At 32.5% G+C, this 24,142-nt stretch overlaps 1 protein-coding gene across 9 annotated transcripts; it reads left to right on the top strand.

Annotated features, from left to right (window-relative positions):
- The first annotated feature begins 5,460 nt into the window (after positions 1–5,460).
- On the top strand, positions 5,461–22,338 carry LOC132729341 (uncharacterized). 9 transcript variants are annotated; one of them, XM_060715096.1, is made up of 11 exons: positions 5,464–5,490; positions 11,457–11,527; positions 11,895–11,949; positions 12,126–12,350; positions 13,416–13,610; positions 13,892–14,116; positions 14,620–14,814; positions 15,100–15,324; positions 16,318–16,542; positions 17,020–17,216; positions 22,190–22,338. In XM_060715096.1, the coding sequence occupies exons 2-11, from the start codon at positions 11,501–11,503 to the stop codon at positions 22,193–22,195; spliced, it is 1,575 nt and encodes a 524-aa protein (XP_060571079.1). In that variant the 5' UTR covers positions 5,464–5,490; positions 11,457–11,500; the 3' UTR covers positions 22,196–22,338. The 9 variants fall into 9 exon arrangements, with proteins under 9 accessions (XP_060571083.1, XP_060571085.1, XP_060571079.1 ...); XM_060715098.1 differs by having other exon boundaries at positions 5,465–5,490; positions 16,318–16,398; XM_060715097.1 differs by having other exon boundaries at positions 5,466–5,490; positions 17,137–17,216.
- Positions 22,339–24,142: the final 1,804 nt, after the last annotated feature.

Genomic DNA, 24,142 nt, shown 5'->3' on the forward strand with positions numbered 1-24,142 from the left:
TTATCGCATATGTTCATTTTTAAAAAGTAAATTATTCCAGCGATTCCTGTATAGATAAAATTGTCATGATTTGGCACCATGAATTCTTGAGAATTAATTAACGCATTTCGTTACATGAAAAAATCAGTACGTAATTTAAAAACGCTAAGGAGCATGAACTAAGTATTTTATATGAAATTCATATGTTCTGCATAAAAACATTATGTACTGTATATCTGTGTCTTTAGCATTCGTACATATGTTTATAATCTAGAGCAGGATAACACTAGCTGTTTTTAAACACATATATTAGCCTACTAATGTTTTTATTATATATAAAAAAAAAATTTCTGACGGCATACCTCTGTAGCCGTGACAATTTTTCTTCACTGCCAGCTTGGTTGTGGTATTGTGAGCTTACGTCTGCAACTTTCTTACCCCAAGCTTACCATTGGTTGTGCTGACATTCTTCATTTAGTTAAATTAAGATATATAATCGATGGTTTTATAGCTTTAAGTCAATACTTTATTATAGTGACATGTGTACAGTATGGCAATCCATAAATATCAGGTCTCACCCCGGTACGGAATTAGAAAGTAGTTCTTTTAATTTTTGAAGTGGCCAGTTTTTAAGTTCTCTCTGGTTTGATTGGTCATGAGAAAAGTGTATTAATTGCATGTGTGTATTTTTGTGTGTTATAGGATGACTTTAAAAGTTTTTTTTTGTATTCTCCAGGAACTCATTTGTTGGCGGAAAGATTATAAATGTACTACCAACCCATTCGGAACTGCCTCGGCTATTATCTATAATAACCTCGGAAACAATATACGGCTTGAAAGTAGTTCTACCACGTGGTTTCAGATGTAAACAGAAACAGAGATAATGTAAAAAGAATGTATATATTTGACATCTATATAATGTCTGTTCCAGTTCTCTTATGCTGTTACAATAAGTATAAACAACAGCAAAAATGAGTCAATCAATGGGCATGCCCTGGAGTGCGGGTGGGTAACTAATACCTGCACTCTAGTTAACACACTGTGCATGTATATGTATACGATTTAACTCTGACACATTTTCAACAGAAAAGTCTCCAAACTAAGATACAAGATAAAAATAGTAAACTATATTGAATGGGCAGTGCGCAGTGGTCAATACAGAAACCATAATTCTATACCACATAAATCTATACCACATAAGCACCCACACTCAAACATATTTCAGCATTTTTTGATAAATTGAATTATAAACAGTGATATAAACACTCAATTTCGATTAAATCATCATATGTATGTACGTATGTATGTATATATGTATGTATGTACATATTTGAGTACATGTCTGGTAACTTATAAATGTTGTATTCAGGGGAAATTAACAATTTTTTATTGTGCAAAATGAAATCCACGATCACAAACCATAGGCCTATATAATCTCAAGGCATAGATCTGTATGATTCCGATACCATTGTGCTATGACTTTCTGTCTGATGAGAACTTTATGAATAGTACGGAAGCACAGAGTGGACATGCCGATTTTTTCTCTCCTCCTATCTCGTGGCCACGAGATATAACTAAAAAAGCAAAAACAAAACCAAAAACAAATGCTATCTCGTTCCCACGAGATAAAACTTAGAAAGAAAAAAAAAACCCTATCTCGTGGCCTCGAGATATAACTCAGAAAGAAACACTAAAACAAGAAAACAACACTTCTCGTTCGAGAAATAATTCAGGAAAAACAAACAAATATATGCTATATAGTGGCCACGAGTTAGCCGACCAGTCAGATGAACACATCTAAGTCGTGGTAACCAATAAAATCGATAGAATAATCAAAGGGCTGCAAGCTCTGTGGTATTTTCTGATCTTTGCAATCTATCGTACTGTATATTAAATTAAAATTAAAACGATGTGCTCTGGCCTCTACATCTTTGCCTTGTTAATGAAAAAAAATCTAAAAAATACACCATTAATTGCTGATGATTTTACCCAAAATATTTTTTATGAGCCATATCCAATAGAAATAAAATTATAAATACTAATGACTTATATTTTATTGTCTACATGCCAACTATAATATAAAACGAAGCAATTCTAATTAACATTCTCGCATTATTATGTATTATCCTTGAAGTTTATTTGCATGGTTTTATTTTAGAAATATTTCGTTGACAGTTTTTTCTATTTACAAATAAAATCGATAAGGACACTGAGTTACAAGTTTGACCAGAGTTTTGAGGCATAAATTTCATTAGGTATTTAACAATTTGGACGTGTTCTGCTTGAAAGTAGACAATCTGAATGATATTAGATTGGGACACCTAAAAAAGATTGCTCTACAAATCTCGAACTTGTATGGAACAAATTGTCACTGTTATATCTTTTGTGTGTTTTGTGTGTTTTTTTCTTCTGAAAAGCCTTAATGTCTCTCCGGTTGCATGTCCGTCGCATTCAGTGCATTCAGCACTTTGATTTATGACAGCCACACTTAAATTTATCCTTGCATATCGTGGCTACTTCCTTTATTAAGATAGACCATGAGTAATGGACACCGTAAGGAACTGTAAAGTTGGCAACATAATTATGACAGTTATGCAAAATTTAAATAAAATTTACCGTATGGTTTGTGAGTTATGGATATATTTCTGAACTAAACTTTGCTGTTAGAAGAGTTTTTTTTTTTTCAGAAATGAGGAACTCTAAATAATTTATAATAGCATCATTATGAAAAATGTTTTCCTATTGAAACAAATAATAACATTCAGGTAATAAATTACAAGAGCAAATAGGGGCTGTTTTCAAAGTTTGCCTAAATTTTCTTAACAGTATGCTGTTTGATCATGCGAAATATAAAATACTTTCATCGTGTAGTTTTTATTTAATTAAACTTTAAAAAAAATATCTGGTATCATATTTGCTATTAAATTTGGCATTATTTAGCAAATAAGTACCTATAATTATTATATAATTAAAATCAAACACTTTTTTCTTCCATAAGGCATCTGAGAGATACCCAAATACTGCTAAAGAGAAAAAAGGAAAGAAAAAAAGTTGGCCCTTCTGCGGTTTGAACCCACGCTCCTCAATTTCAATGTAGTTGACAAGTGATTCTAGCCTATTTGAAAACTTAAAAGAGGAGGAAATGCATAACCCATGGTCTACCTTAAAAAAGAATGTTAAAATCGCTGAAAGACAATTAAAAAAATGCCTCGATTGGGATCTGAACCTCAGACCTCTCACACCCTAACCCTGGACCGCGGTGAAATTATACAAATTGGCTGAATAAAACCAAATGATTCTAAATTTAGAATTTCCATCCTTATTAATTTCGAGGTATTTTGATCACGGTAAATCTGTTGTTTAATACTGATGTATATAATTTATTTAGCGAAAATCTTCTTGCCCAAACAGTCCGACATGTATATATTTCACTACTCGACAGTCAGATTTATTTGTGTAATACGCGCTGCAAAGTCTTTGGTAATCGACATCGCTCAACATAGCATTTTGTTTACGTGGAACGGGTGCTTGAAGTAGAAATTGATTATCGGTCGTCGACTGCCCTAAATTCGTCGTCAACATCCTTACTTTATTTTTCAGAAAGTCTAAATAACAAATGTTCATTTAGGGGGCGTTTAATTCCGATCACAATAATCCGAAGCTTTAAGGAAATAGCCGAGCAAAATCTACTTTTAAACTTTGAATGCGTTGTAATTTGTTGGATACTTGTAACAAAATAAGAATATTTCTCTTTTTTACATCGCCAGTTTTAAGCTGTTTGTTAAGTTTGCCGGGAAGCGCTGTTCCTGAGATTGAATGTCAGCATTGTATTTTCTGATCTGCGATCACAAAATACAAAAAGCTGGTTGGCCGACTAACTCGTGGGAACGAGAAAACGAAATTATTTTTTTCTCAGTTATATATCGTGGCCAGGAGATAGGTTTTTTTTCTTATTTGGATTTCGTGCGAACTAGATAGCATTTGGTTTTTTTTTTCGTTTTTTTTTCTGAGTTATATCTCGTGGCCACGCCATAACATTTTTTGTCCGAGTTATGGTCACGATATGGATGTCCCCTCTGTTTTTCCGTAGAATAGAACTGTTCGAACAATAATCTTAATTGCCATTGCCCGATTACTAGTTAATTTTCAGATGTGTGTTCTGCATTAGATTTTACTTAACTACAATCATAACAAACGTACAAAGAAGAATGCGTTGTAAAATTCTGACATGATCAGCCAACAGAGAGGCAACAGTTGTCGTTAAGATATCACCACCAATATTTCAGGAACTGTAGGACAAACAGGTACAAGTGTTTTCATCAGAACTTCTAACAGAAAAATGGTAAGGATTACCGGTAATATTAAATTAAAAATGATTGTTTATAAGAAATATCCTTTAAGAAATAAAAAACAAATTAAAAAACACGAACAAACAAACAAATTAATCCAGATCTGTTTTGCAGTTAGTGACTATTAAGTGAACAAAGATCAACAAGGACGAGCGATATTCAATGAACTCATCCCCCAGCCTAGCTTGATTTTTCTTCCACATTGCATACAAATATATGTATGTTTTATATCTTTGCAGAATAAAAGGATCATACGAGAAGATATAAGACAGATTTATATATTTAGTATATTAAAATGATATACAAAATGTAATATATTTAACACATGTATATAATATGAAGCTCGCTGGGAAGTTCATCGTCGGATTTACACGGTTGATTAACACGTAACATGACATGTAATCAATAATGACAAAACCAACTTAATGGGTTTGCAACCAGCATGGATCCAGACCAGCCTGCGCATCCGAGCAGGCTGATCAGGATCCATATGCTGTTCGCTTACCAACTCTATTACAAGTGGAGAATCTGACAGCGAACAGCATGGATCCTGATCAGACTGCGCGGATGCGCAGGCTGGTCTGGATCCATGCTGGTCGCAAACGCAATATGTTGGTTTTTTCGTGATGCGGCTCAAATGTTAATGGTTCGGCCGTGGGTATCAGCTATGTTATCTGCCCGCTTTGAAACAGAATATGAAGTAGAGTGTAGAAATTTTACAAGCAAACAAAATTATGTCAATTCATGATTTAGACTGATGGATACATGTACATGTATCTTTTGGTAGTAGTATAATATAATAGTGCACATCATTTCATAATCCATATATTAATTGCATGCTACTGAAACTGGAAAATTTATAAATCACATCCTCATAACCTCATCGCACAATGCAGAAAGTACATTAATTTGAAATGTTTTGGATGCTTTTTGCTTTTGTGGCTTAACAAATGAAACAACAGCTTGAAAATATTCTCTTCATCGCCAGGTTTGCTCTTTAAACTATTGTTATCAAACAATGAATGCAGCTAATGAATCAAATCTTTTGTTGCATTAACAGTATATTTGGCTTTTGAAACGTTACAATATGTTACAAGACAAACAGTATAAATTCAGCACCGAATATGCTACAGAATACAGGCAAATACGACTAGTGAAACACGTGAGTACAGAATATTATTATTTAATTTTCACTTTTCTTCTTTAACATTAAATATATTTGTTATATTTTAGTAATTTACTTTAAGTTATCACTTACTTGAATATTTTTGTGATTTCTTAATGTGTATTGAATCATTATTTTCCATTATTTTCATCAGAGAAACATTACTTGAGTAAATCGACATATGTCTTTGTTCTCTAACGACATGGGTCTTCTGTGTGGTGCCAATATCATAGTAATAGGGCGTCACGTTTTTTTAGTGAAAATTCTGTATTATTTAATTGATACAAAATAATTATATAAAAATATGTGTAAAATGCATTGCCTGATGCTAGTATCTATATAATTGAACTTATCTATATAATAGAACTGTTCAACTGAAATTACATTTCTTGCACCATTCATTTGACAATTATTAAAATATGTTCACGGTTCTCGTATATTGACTGACAAGTATACTTTAGTATAGATGTCGGATAAACACGTTTATCAAAATAATTATCGATGATGGCATTAAACATGTACACATAGAAATGTATTTGTAGAAACGATAGGGTTTTCAAATGCGCTAGTATGATTTTATCGAATATCACTTTGATTTATATAGTCATATTCATAAACACACTCATTTACTTTACGATATGTCTATTCATTTTTTTCAATTTTACTTAGAATTTTCAGCATGAATAGTTATTCTTAAAGTCGGAATATTTTAAATAGTATATTATAAAGCCTAAGGAAAGAATGTTATATAAAAAGGAAAATCATTCGTAATGATGGAATATTACAAAAGGTGTAATAAATTTTAAAAAGGAAAGAAATGAACTATAATTCTTTATTTTTGTGGACTGTAGTTTGCACTTATACAGTATCGTCCATGAACAGACTCAACCAAACCGAGCCTGCAACAATTTCAATTTTGCCGTTTTGGACTTTCTTTAGGGATTCTTTTTTTCTCTATTGAAACACGAATAGCTGGATTTTATAATAAAAACATAAGTCAATACTGTCATAAGCACAAAGCTTTATTGAAATTTAATGAAAGAGTATCTAGATTGATCTAGCTCCAATTTCATTCGTGCTTCTAGATTCTGTGGGAAGCAACTCTGAAGACTAACTTTACTGTAGTTGAAATTTACAGATGAAGAAATATCAAAGTACATTTTAGAGCACATATACAAGTTTATGTCTTCATAAACCCATGACGTTACAGAATTTAAGTTATAATCTGGAACACGAATGCATTGGGACTGTTACTGTTCGCGTTTTTCGTAAAATGATTCGTCATTAAAGGAACTCCACTGAGTTTTTGACATGACATGACTGGAAATATCTTTTTCAAAATGAACATTCCATTTCATGTAGGTCTATATCAATATCTTGTGTGCAAATTTTAGATCTTTGCTCATTCCGTTTTTACAGAATAAATATCCTATGTTAGTGTTCATCCGTGCTGTCCTACAGAAATTAGAACCTTCGACGGCAGCGATGGCGACAGGAGTAAGTTTCTAAGTATACTGTATGTTAGTGTTCATCCGTGCTGTTCTACAGAAATAAGAAACTTCGACGGGAGCGATAGCGACCTGAGAATGTTTCTTATTTCTGTAGAACAGCTACGAATGAATACTAACATATTTAGTGTCAAACTTAATTTGGCCTCATTAACATTCATTTTATTACGTCACTACCAGCTTTATTTATTAATTACCTGAATGGTGGATTTTAATTTGACCTTATAAATATGCATGATTTACATCACTTTGCGCGCGAAGACGCATGTACCCCTTGTAATATGAAGGGCGGCATATGGATTATGCGAGTTTCCATCTGCCCGATATTGAAACATTTATTTTCGGAAAATATTTTTGATGAGTTGGATAATTGTTACCTGATATCATTTATACACATTTGATTAGTTGGACAACAGATACTCAGTAGCTAATATCTGACGTGATTTATAAATGTATACACTAAATATCACGTGTTAACACGAGGTCACGTAATATATTTTCAAAAAGAACATAATGTCTACTTTCACATTCTGTCTCCCGAAAAATGTGAATAGGCACACTTGACTTTCCTCTAAGTCACAATTTAGTTAAGACCTTTTTTCTACATTCGTAATAAAAAAAATTAATTGACATCTTGTATTGTTTTTACTTTTACATTATTCATTTTCTTTTTCGCCAAGACGTGGATTTTAATCTGAACTGCATGTACATTTAACCTATAGCTCTTCAGCGCTTCTTATGTAAAATTCTTCCAAGTATAATTTCCAATAACCGTAAATTATACCATACCCAGACTATGGTATAATTTTCAGTTTTGAAGATCGAAGGAGTAAGTGTTTCTGGGCGGAGCTATAGGTTAAAACAGATACACCATTGGTGCGTTGACGATTTCTGGGTTTGCGTAAATTATACCATAATCACGGGACCTTTCTTATGCAACCTCACTCGACTTCGTCTCGTGAGGTTAAGGCATAAGAAAGGTCACGTGATTATGGTATAATTTACGCAAACCCAGAAATCGTCAACGCAGCAATGATATATCTATTACGTATATCCTTTATCAATAAATGCAAAATTAATGTAGGTTGACTTTTTGACGTCATTTTTACTTAATTAATATTCAAAACCGACCGACGAAAGCGGCTGCGCATGTGCACATTTATGCAAATGACTATTTTTACAAACGCGGTTCTATGAAGGAAGGCGACTATATCCAGAATTTGATATAGTATCGACTTTTGTTCTTCTATGAAAATTAACACTCATTATTTTGAAGAAATACAGCGTTTTCATTGGATGACAAATAAAGCTTGACACTAAAAATTTCTGTATCTGTAGGACAGCTACGTATGAATACTAACATCTGCATAATATTCACTTTATTACGTCACTACTATTTTATGAACGCGGTTTGACAAATAGACGGTGACTATAAATCTTATTTGATATAGTATCGAATTCTGTTCTTCTTTGAAAATTAACAAACATAATATTTAAGAAATACAGTGTTTTCATTGGATAACAAATAAAGCTAGACACTAATAATTATAAATGTAACAGGAGGACATTTTGGGTAATGGCTGTAAGAAATAAGTACACATCTAGTTTCATTCTTTATACTGTTTAACTGTTACATCTTTCCATTCTTCTTAGCCAAAATAATGTTACTATAAACGTCCTGAAACAAGAGATTTGTTAATAAAAACACAAATTAATTACAAATAATTATCAATACAACATTTCAACATTTCTCATCTCTAACATTTCATACAATGGTTAAAACAATATCAGCAGACAGCTGAAACAGCATCTTATGTATTAAACAATTTTAAATAGGTATTTAACAAAGATTTAGTTTAATCAATGTAGAATTAAATATGAAACAAGGAGTACCAGAACCTGTTTGGCTCTAGGTTTTGGAACATGTTTATGTAGGTGTTCCTTATAACTTTTATTTAATCTGTTTTTAACTAAAGGTAATTTTGTCCTTTCTTGTAAATTTGAGTCTGGTTCGATCTCGGCTACAGGTAAGAAATGATTCCTGTGCAACTTTTTTGTTCTACCGTCTGGATCATTAACTACATATACTGGAATATCATCATTTGGTCTTTCCACTACTTCATATATAGGTTGTTCATACTTATCTGAAAGGTTGTGTGGTCCGGAAAATGCTAAAATTTTAACCAATACCTTGTCACCAACTTGCAGTGATGCAGCTTTTGGTTTCTTGTTGTAATTCATCTTCTGTTTTGATCTGGCTTCGGCTAAGTTTCTATTGGCTTTATTTTGAGCGAATTCAGTCCTGTTTTTTTAGATCTTTAACATAATATGTAGACATAGAATTTTCATTATCAATGTGAAACATGTTATCAATTGCTAATATTGGTTTCCTACCAAACATTAATTCAAACGGTGAAAAACCAGTAGATTCATGTTTCATTGCATTATTTGCAAAAACAAGTGGTTAAAGGTATTTGTTCCGGTTTTTTTTTTTTGTTCAGGCTCTAAAATCCCAAGCATACTTAGCAATGATCTGTTAAATCCTTTTGAAATTCCGTTGTATTGTGGGTGATATATAGTTGTTCATACCTTTTGTATCCCTAATAACTTACATTTCTCTTTAATAACTTCACTATTGAACAAGAATCAACTGTAAGAAAATCTGTTCTTACAAGCTCTAATTTAAAGGATATATACTTTCAATATTCACAAGAGGTGCACGAATATTTCCTACGTTTGCAACGACCACAATTTTCTATCCAAGAACTAATATCTGCAGTATAAGAAGACCAACAAAATCTATCTTTTAACAAATTAATGGTTCTGTCCCTGCCTGGGTGGCCTATTTGATTGTGTAAACTTTCCAGGATTTGCTTCCTGAAACAAGATGGCACCACTAACTGCAAAATCTTTTCTGTCTTGTTTACCATTTCTCTATATAACAAGCCAAGTTTAACAATAAATTTATTTAAGTGCCTTGACATTGTCAAATGGTTATTATTACATATCAAATTCTTACTTGGAAAACACTTGTCTATAGTTGCCCTTAACCAAAGACCTACAATTGGATCATCACGTTGACTTTTCCTTAACTGTCGTAATTCAATCTGTGCAATAGCATGTCATGGATGTGTACAATCTATAATGTCTAATGAAGTTGCTGGTTATGTCTCGACACCCGGTACTGGAAATATAGAACTATGATTTGTTACAGCAGTGATAGTTTTACTGATCGTTGTCTATCTGTTTATGAGGATAACGTGTCCAGCTTTGTCATCCAATGAAAACGCTGTATTTCTTACAAATTGTGTGTGTTCCTTTTCATGGAAGAACAAAAATCGATACTAGATCTATATCGAATTCCGTTTAAAGTCGCCGTCTATTTTTCATCGCACGTCATAAAACCGCGTTCATAAAATAGTCGTGACGTAATAAAGTAAATATTATGCAGCTTGACACTTAACATGCTAGTATTCATTCGTAGCTGTTCTACAGAGTTAGAAACATTCTCCGGTTGGTATTGCTCCCGTCGAAGTTTCTAATTTCTGTAGAACAGCACGGATGAACAATAACATGTTCAGTTCAACGAGATTTTCAGAATCATGGTGTCCAACTTTATTTGTCCTCCAATGAAAACACTGTATTTTTTAAAAATTGTGTGCGTTAATTTTCATAGAAGAACAAAAGTCGATACTTTATCAAATACCTACAGAAATTAGAAACATTCAACAGTCGCTATCGCTCCCGTCGAAGTTTCAAATTTCTGTAGAACAGCACGAATGAACACTAACATATACAAAATGACTCAAAATTGAAAATCATTGCAAAGTTTTTCACTCAGATCGGGTTAGAATTGCGCAAAAACTTGTTTTTCAATTTATATCTTAGTATATTTATTTCTTATCTTTTAAGTGCCCCACCTGATCTCTATCAGATATTCGAATTTTAAGTTTTTTACACTTTTGGAACCCAGTGAAGTTCTTTTTACGTTCGAAAATTCACTTATATCATAATATTGTCAACTTGAAAACCAAATTTCAACATCTGTTTACGATAAAAAAACAAATTCAGGAATCATTACGTGGTACCTTTTGATCATATCGACAAATGGTCAAAATAATCTGTGTCATGAAGCTTTTACTTTTTTCTCTACGTTGATTTATAACATATCGTAATTTTTGTTATGAAGTAGCCATAAACTTTCTGTACACTATAAGCTTTAAAGTAGTTCAGTATTAAATGATAGCACATGCGCACATGAAGTTATCTTAAGGCATGCATGATAATAATTATGTATCAACGTTACTTACCAGGTATACATAATTGATTAATTTTACATAATATGTAGACAGTATGAATAGTATTAATAAATAAATTAAAAGCATCAGATATACCACTAAGTCATTTTTTACCAGTTGATGTTGCCGTTGAATAATAATATTTTTCCTCTTTCAGTAGAGCATACACTTTGCTTCTGGAAAATTGCCAATCTGTAAAGCATGAGGATATTAATATTTTCTATCTCGGTATGACGTATGCCGTTTATTTTATTTATCTATTTCATGTATTCATTGACATACTATCAAAACTTCATTGTTTGTTTCAAGATTCAGAGCAATTCTAATTACCTTTCCTTGATGCCAATACTATAATTATAAGTTTAATAGAATTTAAAAATGTTGAGTGTTAAGTTTAACGAAGCCAGATCCTGAAATAATATTTCTTACACATCTTATTCTACAGAATTAAAGCTGTAATACACTTTTAAATCCCAAATGGTATCGCTAGAGAGCTATTGTTTTGGGAACAAGTAAAATATATATAAAACAACCATAACAAAGTTGTTAAATATTCATTTTTTGAAAATAATACTATAAATGTCTGATATTTCAGATATGTTTGTTGCTGCTGTTGGTTGGTCTGGAAACAACAGAATCACTGAATTCAGGTAAATATCAGCCTAATCTTTTGTACACTTAATACCTGAAAAACCTGAAATTTGGAAAGACTTCTCGGGTCGTAATAAAAAGATTTTATTTATACAGATTGAGAACAGTAAGAGATATTTTCTCACAATACATGCACATGTAAAAAGTTATTTCATCAATTTCATCTCTGCTTCAGATGCCGTTAACCTTTCCGTTAATAAGCCGTCAAAACAAATTAGTACTTGGAATAGCCAAAGAAGATTTCCATCTAACTTAGGCAATGATGGCGACGCTAATAGTGATATGTATAATGACCGTTGTTTGCATACGAAAAAACACATGAGCCGGTGGTGGGTAGTCGATCTGTTGGATGTTTATAGCATTAACACAGTTAAAATGACCAATAGGGCGGACTGCTGTGGTAAGGAGTTTTCATCTCTTTCATCACAGGCGCGGAGCTATTTGTGTTTACTATTTTTTTTGTCCATGGGCCCGGATTTGATCAATTGATCCTTTCGATTTACAGCTAAAATGAAATCCGCATTCAAGAACTCCTTTCGATTTCTATATTGGTTTCCCCGTCGGTGATTCGCAGCATGTCATATTAATGAATGGGAACCGGAAAGCAGTTCTGCTGTACATGAATTCGAAAGCTATAAATAGCTACAAGTACAATTGTTGCTGCAATGCAGCAATTGAGAAGCTCCGCGCAAAAAATGCGCTAATTACAGATACCTTACCAAATTATTCCTACGCACAGGTCATGTTATATTCAGATTAAGTACTATTGTAGATTTTTTTCCGAATGTTTTTTAAACCATTTTTTGCATAATTATACTTATCTTATGCACTGTCCATAATTAAAAAGAGGGGAAAGATATTTAATATAAAAATGCTTTCACTGATGCCTACCTGGTAAGGAAAGTATTTCCATCGAATACAAACAAGACTTACAAGACTTGTAAATGTTATGTGACATGGCTGTACTATGTTCTATTTGTGTCACTACTGTAGTCAGTAACATAAGATGATAAAAATATCAAAGTCTGTTTTTTTTATTATTATAATTGTAACAAATATACAAATAGTAACAAAAGGGACTAATATTATAATATATCAATATAACATTCATTTTTTTTCATGTCAAATTAAAAAAATGGTTTCTTTCAATACTGAAAGTAGAACACACTCTGGAATGAATAAAATGGGATGAAGTTCAAAAAGACCAAATCCAGGATTTTTTGTTTTTTGTTTGTTATACACGCGTTACATGGTGATTACTATTACTTGACAACTGCTGTATACATTTACTTCCTCAGAAAAGAATAAAAATTCCGTGTTAATATATGTATGGACAACAGAAATGCGACAGTACATAAATTCTAAAAAGCAAAACTATTGTAAAAGTGCAGCCGTCTAAAGCTGTTGATTTCACTTATTATTTCATTGCTAATGTTTTCAATGCAAAACACTCTCGTTATTTAAGCCGACAGGGCGGAGAATGTTAAGGTCACTGTAGCAGTAAAATACGGTGAATGGACGGTTGTAGCGAGCAAGGAAGGTCCATTGGGTGCTTCCGCAACCCTTACATTTGATCCCGTGGAAGCTCGTTATGTTAGACTTACGTTGAGGGACAAAGAAACATGGTTTCATTTATGTGAAGTGGAAGTCTATGGATCGAGTAAACTTTTATTTATGCAGATAAAGTGTATATATGCCAAGAAAAGGTCTTAACTCTTGTACATTATGTATATATACGTACTGTTAAAATGAGTTTGCTAATTTCATTTTTATGTTTCAACAAAAGAATGTTGTTTTGTAATGGCTCCAATACCTTTAACAGTATACATGTATGTACCATTTGATTAGAATTAAAAATGCAGGTTACGGGTAGTTTTAATGTAAAGTATGACTTATTTTTTTCAAAGTGTTACATTAATTGCATCGCCCTTTTTGCTTCAGATTCTGATAATCTTACTCTTGATAAGCCGTCTAATATGATCATTTGGGGCGAATTGGAGACTTGGGGTGCTCCTGACAAACGCAATGATGGCGACACGGACAGTGATATGTATAATGACAGTTGTTTTAGTACGAAAACACAAATGAGCCCGTGGTTGGAAGTCGATCTGGTGGATGTTTATAGCATTAACACAGTTAAAATGACCAATACGGCGGATTGCTGTGGTAAGTAGTTTTCATCTGTTTATTCTGTATATTATTGACATTCATAATATACTAGTATATTATATACATGTATGTATAATGATAAATAAATAATGAGTCGGTAGAGAATACACGTACCTTGCTCAATGTCATGTAAGGTAATGAATTTATCTTTACAATTTGACAATTCAGCACATGTCGCAAATTTCTAATTTCTATATACTACATGTAGTAGGTCAGATGATAAAAGCAAGCTTAATCCAGTAATCCACGGGTACAGGTGCCCACGCTCCACCACTAGTTAACAATTAATGTTTGTGGTCTTCAAATGACTGCTGTATACATTTACTTCCTCCGAAAAGAATAAAAACACCGAGTGAATCTATGTATGGACAACAGAAATGTGACAGTAAATAAATCTTAAAAAGCAAAACTATTGTAAAAGTGCAGCCGTCTAAAGCTATCGATTTCACTTATTATTTCATTGCTAATGTTTTCAATGCAAAATACTCTTGTTATTTTAGCCGAAAGGGCGGAGAATGTGGAGGTCTCTGTAGCAGTAGAATACGGTGAATGGACGGTTGTAGCGAGCAAGGAAGGTCCATTGGGTGCTTCGGCAACCCTTACATTTGATCCTGTTGAAGCTCGTTATGTTAGACTTACGTTGAGGGACAAAGAAACATGGTTTCATTTATGTGAAGTGGAAGTCTATGGATCGAGTAAACTTTTATTTATGCAAATAAAATGTATATGCCAAGAATAGGTCTTAACTCTTGTACATTATGTATATATTCGTACTGTTAAAATGAGTTTGCTAATTTCATATTTTATGTTTCAACAAATGAATTGACATGTTTTGTAATGGCTCCAATACCTTTTACAGTATACATGTATGTACCATTTGATTAGAAACAAAAATGCAGGTTACAAGTAGTTTTATTATAAAGTATGACTTATTTTTATTCAAAGTGTAACATTAATAGCATCGCACCTTTTTGTTTCAGCTTCTGATAATCTTGCTCTTGAAAAGCCGTCTAATACGAGCAGCATTGGGGGCGAAATGGATAACTGGGATGCTGACAAAGGCAATGATGGCGACGCGGATAGTAATATGTATAATGACAGTTGTTTTAGTACGAAAAAACAAATGAGCCCGTGGTGGGAAGTCGATCTGTTGGATGTTTATAGCATTAACACAGTTAAAATGACCAATACGGCGGACTGCTGTGGTAAGTAGTTTTCATCTGTATATTATTGACATTCATATTATACTAGTATATTATATATAAATTATTATAAATAAATAATGTGTCGGTTGAGAATACACGTACATTGTTAAATATCATGTAAGGCAATGCATTTGACAAGTCGGCACATGTTGCAAATATCTAATTTCTATATACTACATGTAGTAGGTCAGATGATAAAAGCAAGCTTAATCCAGTAATCCACGGGTACAGGTGCCCACGCTCCACCACTAGTTAACAATTAATGTTTGTGGTCTTCAAATAACTGCTGTATACATTTACTTCCTCTGAAAAGAATAAAAACGCCGAGTGAATCTATGTATGGACAACAGAAATGCGACAGTAAAAAAATCTTAAAAACCAAAACTATTGTAAAAGTGCAGCCGTCTAAAGCTGTTGATTTCACTTATTATTTCATTGCTAATGTTTTAATGCAAAATACTCTCGTTATTTTAGCCGACAGGGCGGAGAATGTGGAGGTCTCTGAAGCAGTAGAATACGGCGCATGGACGGTTGTAGCGAGTAAGGAAGGTCCATTGGGTGCTTCCGCAACCCTTACATTTCATCCTGTGGAAGCTCGTTATGTTAGACTTACGTTGAGGGACAAAGAAACATGGTTTCATTTATGTGAAGTGGAAGTCTATGCGATCCATAGACTTCCACTTCACATAAATGAAACCATGTTTCTTTGTAAACTTTTATTTATGCAAATAAAATGTATATGCCAAGAAGAGGTCTTAACTCTTGTACATTATGTATATATACGTACTGTTAAGATGAGTTTGCTAATTTCATATTTTATGTTTCAACAAAAGAATTGACATGTTTTGTAATGGCTCCAATCCCTTTTACAGTATACATGTATGTACCATTTGATTAGAAACAAAAATGCAGGTTACAAGTATTTTTATTATAATGTATGACTTATTTTTATTCAAAGTGTAACATTAATAGCGTCGCATCTTTCTGCTTCAGCTTCTGATAATCTTGCTCTTGATAAGCCATCTAATATGAGCAGCATTTGGGGGGAAATGGATAATTGGGATGCTGACAAAGGTAATGATGGCGACGCGGACAGTAATATGTATCACAACCATTGTTTCATGACTGATAAGCATGTGAGTCCCTGGTGGGAAGTCGATCTTCAGGATGTTTATTACATAACTCAAGTGAATATCACCAACAGGGAGGATTGTTGCAGTATGTTACTTTCATCTTTTTTACCACACACATACGCACGCACGCGCGCGCACTCTCTGACACACACGCACGCACGCACGCACGCACGCACGCACGCACGCACGCACGTACGCACGCACACACAAAATCACACACACACATTATTCCAAACCGCAGGTAGTCATAAAACAATTTTGAAGCTTATAGTTACTTGTTTTAAAATTCAAAGCAAAAAATCGTGTTTTTGAGCCTATACATTTTCCATTTTTATTTTTTATTTACATTATTATAGTCTTTTATTTTTGCCTTACTAGTACACTAGTACTAATTAAACAGTTGTCTACAAAAACAATTTTTTGAAGCTAATCTTTCAAGATATAAGACAGTACGATATTACACTTTCAAAGTTTCAATAAAATTTATTATAACAACATATGCAGCCACTTAGCTCACAGATATTTTAGTATTTGTGATGGGGAATATTATTTTTTATCTTAGTTCATAGAGCAGAGAATATCGAGATTTCAGTAGCAAAAGAGTATGGGAAATGGAGAGTGGTACTGTTTCAAAGGGGTTCTATTAATCCGTTTACATCATTAACAATTTACGTTGTAGAAGCTCGTTACGTCAGAGTTACATTAAGGGACATAGAAACCTGGATGCATTTGTGTGAAGTGGAAGTCTATGGATATACAGTTAGTCAGATATTTAATAAAATTTACTATATTCGTATTTTTTTCCTTATGATTAAAATATATTTATCAGATACATTCATATGATATTGATAATCAACAGTAATCAAAGGTTCAGTAAATAAAAAATTATTACTTTCACTCTTCATTTTGTGTTTTTACAAAACTGTATCATTGTTATTGTCGTTGTTGTTATGGTTGTAGCAATAAACATAATGCGTGTTATTGTTGTGTGTACATGTTTTTGGTGTTTTAGTTTCTTCTGTTGACTTTTTCAACTTGGATGGTTCCAGTATTCCAACTTGAATACTGTAAAATCACCCTAAAGATATGTTGCATGCTTTTTAAATTTGTCTTTTGACGTCTCGTGTGTGATATGCAGACTTGAAACTTCATAACCAAAATTCCATTTACTAAGTATTTAGTTTCGTCCATTGCTATCTCGTTTAGGGCACACGCATTCATTTACCTGGGGACCAGACGCCGCTTTTCATGGAATGGTACTACCACGGTAGGGAATCACGTGACTTTTACGGTTACGCGTACAGACAATATGGCGGCCTAAAAACCTCGCTTCACATGTGTTTTTCAGGTAATTCTTTATTAAATCCCTTTTACTTACATACGAGACCTGTTACAGCCTACGCGAAATAAAGAATTGTTGCCGCCTATACCTTATTTTCCACCCCTGTGCTCATAGCTTTTACAAACACTCAAAAATTCAACAGAAATTTTCAATGTTGACAATTATTTTTCGGGTAACATTCACGCAAATTTTTTATTTTTTATGAATTTGATTAAACAACGTCGTGTTAACAAAGAGAAAATGTTCATAGAATTTCTTTATTTGAAAATGTAAATATTAAGCATGCTAAATGTTGACTGGTCATTTTCTATTCCATTACACAAGAGAAAAATGATTTGGGTAACTCCCACGCGTACTTTTATTTTTGATAACTCCCACGCAATATTTTATGTACAAGCAATATCTATGCACGTAATAGCCTAGATATTGATTGAAAAAAATCATAATTTATGCATATAGACTTAAACGTTCATAGATTTTTTAATAATATTAAAAATACCGCCAATATGTATAGGATATCGACCGAGTACGAGGTCTTTCTGTTTAGGAAAGATCTGGTCACGAATTTCCTAAACAGAAAGATCGATGTACGAGGCCGATATCCAACTTACACACCGTTAAAACTATATTTTGGCTTGAGCAATGGCTGATTCGAAGCATTTGATGAAATGCACAAATATTATTTTTAACACAACGCATATGCACGCAGCAGGTGAGCTTTTATCAACATTCTGCTTAAATACAATATATACTTTGCTTTCCCATTTAAAACCAAACATAAAAAAAAACTAAGTGTGCAATTTGTCAATAATAAATTGAATAGATCTGTAATAGAAGATATGTTATAGAATGAATAATTATGTTCAGACAATGCAGATTCTAGGACATTTGCCCCCGGACAGTTGCCCCCGGACGTATGCCCCCTTTTTGCCGTTGTGACTTGTCATCTCGTGTATGCCAATGGAAACATTTTAGTTTTATTTATTTATGGATGCTATTTTGACTTTCACAAATTTGCGCGATAGTTTTTGTGTATTTAAGCACAATGAAATTTCGACAATAGGCGATGAATTTTGGTAGCAAGCAATTCAACAATAAAATATATTTTAAAACAGGGAGTGGGGGGGACAAATGTCCGCCCCTTCCAAAGATATGAGGGGGCTAATGACCGTCATTGCAAAAAGGGGGCAAACTTCCGAGGGGCAACTGTCCGAAAGGGGAATGTTGGACACCGCCCAACCCCGAAAAACTTTTTATAAAATTTTTGGCAAATGTGAAATATATGAACCGAAATTTTTTTATATAGGATTTTTAAAAATGTTTAGAATAAATATTCGTTTTCATGAAATTTTTTTAAAAAAAAATCATAAAAAACTTTTTATTTTTTTTTTAAAACGTAAGAGTTTTTGCTGTGATTTTTGCTATCTGGTTTTGTTTTTATAGATATGAATTAAAGCCGTCCTTTTTTTTTAATTATGAAAATTAATTCAGAAAAGATTATATACTTTAAAAAAGAGCGATTAAATAAATTTAAATTTTGTCCTAATTTTGACATGCTATCCTTATTTTTTTTTTTGAAAAATTTAATATGGATGCTGAAATAATTTGCTTTAGTTAAAAGGGTTAAAATTTTTATTTGCATCATGTTTTTCTGTGTCTGAGCATAGGCAGGTCTATTTTTTCACGTGTATTTCATGACCGGGTCTGTCTGACTAGAACAGACCTGTGCACGTGCAAAAGTAAGACCTCATAACGGACTTTCTTTTGTTTAAACAGGTCTATATCCGAAAAATATAGACCTGTCACAAACAGTAGAGGAGGTGTGTAAGTCCTTGATAGAATGAACTAAGCAGGCACATCAACGTTGAACAACGTTGAATTATGGTCAGATTTCAACGTTGAAACAACGTTGGATTTATGTTCGAATTTGAAAGTTTACAAAACGTTGAAATTCAACGTTGGCACAACGTTGAAGTTTCAATGTCATTTCAACATACTTTATTTCTAATATAAAGCAAAGTACTGTAACAGAGTTTAACAAAAAAATCAAGACACTATTAAATACTTCAGCTATTTTATTTCAAAAATACAGTTCAAGTTTAGCTTAAATTCAAACGATTCAAGAAGTCATTTTAGTTCAACAATTAAGCTACAATCTGTTCCAATCTACCACTAGTACTTCTTATAGATCTCTCTAGGTATGTCTCAAGTGTTTCATGATGGCGTTTGAATACTTCTACTGCTTCTGCAAATAAAATAAGAAGTTACTAGTTAAAACTTACATGTACAATTTCAAATTATATATATAATTAATCAACATAGTGATTTGATTTATCTTAAATGTATTGTATGCAGCATCTTGTAAACAACAAATATGTAAATTTTATATTAATAACGTTACAAAAGTATTCTAAAAAATGATATATTATAAAGACATGATAAATATCCAGTAGATGAAATATTCATACTTTGTAAAGATATATAAAATATATATATATTAATTATAAGAATTTCAATTTAACAAACCTGACAGTCCTTTTCATGTTGAATGTATGGTATACAAGCTACAGCCGCAATATTCTAAATTTCAGCCAGGACCAGGATCTAGAATATAAAATAGATTTATTATTCCCTATGACGTGTAAAATCATAAATTTCCAAGGACATCAATCGCGTTAGGCCTACTAAACCCAAATCATTCAATTAGGTCGGGTTTTGATACAAAAGTCTAAAATATTAGATATTGTTTTGTATTTCTGTTTTTATTAGTATAATTACAGTTGTCATTTTCTATATTATGCAGATATGGAAGGTTCCATTTTTGTGATGAATGTGGGAAACATTTCATTCACGGATAGATCTCAATTATTGACCACATAAACAGTCTACACGGCACAGGACTTTATAAATGTTGTGGTAAAACATTTTATAGTCCAGCAAATCGGAAACGTTACGGGTTTTACTGTCAATATTAAGATGACATTCAAACATAAGTCCTCTAGATTTTATTATCTAGTTTGTAAAATAAAAGACCCATTCTAATATTCTTTAGGTTGTTTTCTTTTTTGCTTTAGATTGAAAAAAAAAACACAACAAATTAATGTTAAACACAGACACTAATTTGAAAATAGTTGGTTACATAAAAGACTGAGTGATAAAATGATTTGAATGTCTTTAAAATCTTAATGTTACGAATAACAGTAAAATGCCATACCTGTGACGTTTCAATTTGCCACAACATTTACAAGGTCCTGTGCCGAGTAGCCAGTTTATGTGGTCATTATGACAAATGTTTTCCAACATTATCCACAAACAATATCCGAGCTGGAAACGTCCATATCTGCAAACTATGAAAAATGACAACTGTAATTGTGCTTAAACTGAAATCGACCTTCTTCTTATATTTGAGACTTTTATTTTAATTTCTGCGATTAATTCATCTGTATCGAAACTTCATTTAATATATTCACGTGAGTATGTATTCTGCTATCCATAGGGGCTTAATTCTATCCAGGACCTTTTGGCGGTATTTTAAATATTATTCAAAATTCTATGAACGTTTAAGGTTAAATGCATCAATCATGATTTTTTTCAATCAATATCTAGGCTATTACCTGCATAGATATTGCTTGTACATAAAATATTGCGTGGGAGTTATCAACAATAAAAGTACGCGTGGGAGTTACCCAAATCATTTTTCTCTCGTGTAATGGAATAGAAAATGACCAGTCAACATTTAACATGCTTAATATTTACATTTTCAAATAAAGAAATTCTATGAACATTTTCTCTTTGCTAACACGACGTTGTTTAATCAAATTCATAAAAAATACAAATTTTGCGTGAATGTTACCCGAAAAATAATTGTCAACATTGAAAATTTCTGTTGAATTTTTGAGTGTTTGTAAAAGCTATGAGCACAGGGGTGGAAAATAAGGTATAGGCGGCAACAATTCTTTATTCCGCGTAGGCTGCAACAGGTCTCGTACGTAAGTAAAAGGGATATAATAAAGAATTACCTGAAAAACACATGTGAAGCGAGGTTTTTAGGCCGCCATATTGTCTGTACGCGTAACCGTAAAAGTCACGTGATTCCCTACCCTGACTACTGTGTAAAATTAAAGGTTCCATAAAAACAGCCGTATGAACACATCTGCGGAAGTTTCTCAATTCAAAATTTCACCATTTTCGTGTTTAAATGTTGAATTCTGCTTAAGCTGGTGCTAGGGGCGTGGACGGTAACTTGGACTTACCAGTACCGTCCATTAACAGGCTCAATCAAACCGAGCATGCAACGTTTTCGATTTTGTTGTTTTTAAACGTTCTTTAAGGAATTTTGTTTTCCCCATTTTACCTTGAGAGTAAACTATGTCGTTATTTTTATATACAGATTTAGACGGGGTGAACTAGATGATCAAGAACGCAGAGCTTAAAGGATAGAAACAACTGTTTAAAATCTTCAATGTTTTTGCAAGACCAAATATTGAATGCTTCATTTTTTGTTGACAAAGTTAGATATAAAAATTCATAGAAAGAAAACAGCCTGTTGTTATTTTGTTATTACTTTCTGTAACTTATAAAGCCGTCAAAATAAAATTACAGAGCAGAACGGAACAGATTTTGTTAAACAATATGACTCGAAGAAAACAGTTCATCGTCATTACACATGTATACTGCATACATTAAATACAGTGAGATTGAAAATACGATCATAAAAATTAAACATTTGGTTTGATATATATTATTCATATTTACCTTTCTAATACAAAATGATTTATTACGAAATATTGCTTGTAAGTTCCGATAAGCATTATTTATAAAGATATTACCGAATTTGATATTTAATGTAAATAAAGGGAGGTAATTAGAAGTTTGTTTTCTATAAATTCTAAGTCAAATTTTCCAATAATAAATGAATGCATACATGTATATAACTTAATGTTTACATTTAATATGTACAAATATTTGCAGTATATATTTTACATATTCTTCGATGCTTGAAAATTGTTGTATTAGCATAATCATACCCTCATTAAGCATTAACAACACACACACACACACACACACACACATACACGCACACACGCACATACACACACTTTATTTAGAACGACACAGATTACAATATACAAGTATAATGTTATAACATGTGAACAAAGTCAGTAGACAAAATCAAATCAAATGCGTATGAACAAATGACAGTAATATTATGTAATGCCAATAATCTTGAAGGTATTTTGTTATATGGGTATTGCAGTAAATAGTTTTATCGAACTGTAAAAGCATAAGAAAACAAGTATAGAGATCTGCACGAAAATTTCACCGCGTGATTTCATTGGGTAACGAGAATCATGATTTGCGTTTGTTATTTCATTAATGATAAAACACAAACAAAAACTATAGAGCCATGACTGTCTGTACGTTATTGAGAAAAAAACTTACAATTTCCTCTTATCTGTGAAATGTGTTTGACAAAATATGCCAGATTTTTTAAACATAACAGAACAGAACAGAAACTTAATTTTCAGACTTGTACAAAATACATCGTCTTACACAATACAAACAATTAAATATATTTAAGTATAAGTCACATTACATAATAATATCATAGTCAAATGTTAGCAAAGCATATGTTTTTATTGCTTAATTTATAATTCCGTTAACACAAAACATATCAAAATATTAGCAAAGCAAAATGTAATCTATATTTAAAGTTAGACATTATGCAATCAATACTTATTTATCTACGCTATGTTACACAGAGGATTAACCGTGAATTCAACGATGTGTAACTGATATTCTCATAGCCAATGCTTCTCGTATATAACAAGCAAGGTAACGTAAAATAATCTTATTATCACTATTTAATAATTCTAAAAATTTATATGAATTGCTTTAGCCGGGAAGATGTCCTTTTCACCCAAGGAATTACTCAAGGCCCACTTTTTCCACCGAATGAAAGTTCTGTAATAAGTTTTGGTGGTGCTTTCTTCAGTAGTTCCGGGATCCAAGGCACCTTGTCGACTAACACTTCCGGTAAATCATCTATATCGTCAGAATGACACTGAAAAAAAACAGATTTATAGAAAAATAAATTATTAGTATCATTAATTACTAACATCAATATGTAACAATTTAATAGTGATTATGTATGGGTAAGAGTTCGTATTAAGACGACCGTAGGGAGTCTTATCGAACTCTTACCCATATAACTGCAAATCGGCTCTAACAACTCGATATCAGATAAAAATATAGAAAGTGTCACCTCTTTAAATAAGCATAACATTATTTTTCCCCAGCAGTCACGTACAAACAAGGATGGGGTCCAATTACTTAATCTGGC

The sequence above is a fragment of the Ruditapes philippinarum genome, unplaced genomic scaffold (genome assembly GCF_026571515.1).
Source record: "Ruditapes philippinarum isolate M1 unplaced genomic scaffold, ASM2657151v2 ctg7440_1_1_1_1, whole genome shotgun sequence".
Taxonomy (NCBI): Eukaryota; Metazoa; Mollusca; class Bivalvia; order Venerida; family Veneridae; genus Ruditapes; species Ruditapes philippinarum.

What these genes read in the sequence shown, in the direction of transcription:
- LOC132729341 (XM_060715096.1), top strand. Translation starts at nt 11,501, where the DNA reads ATGAGGATATTAATATTTTCTATCTCG. An exon ending in CAATAGGGCGGACTGCTGTG is followed by an intron (nt 12,351 to 13,415) that starts GTAAGGAGTTTT and finishes TCGTTATTTAAG; the next exon opens with CCGACAGGGCGGAGAATGTT. An exon ending in CAATACGGCGGACTGCTGTG is followed by an intron (nt 15,325 to 16,317) that starts GTAAGTAGTTTT and finishes TTTCTGCTTCAG; the next exon opens with CTTCTGATAATCTTGCTCTT.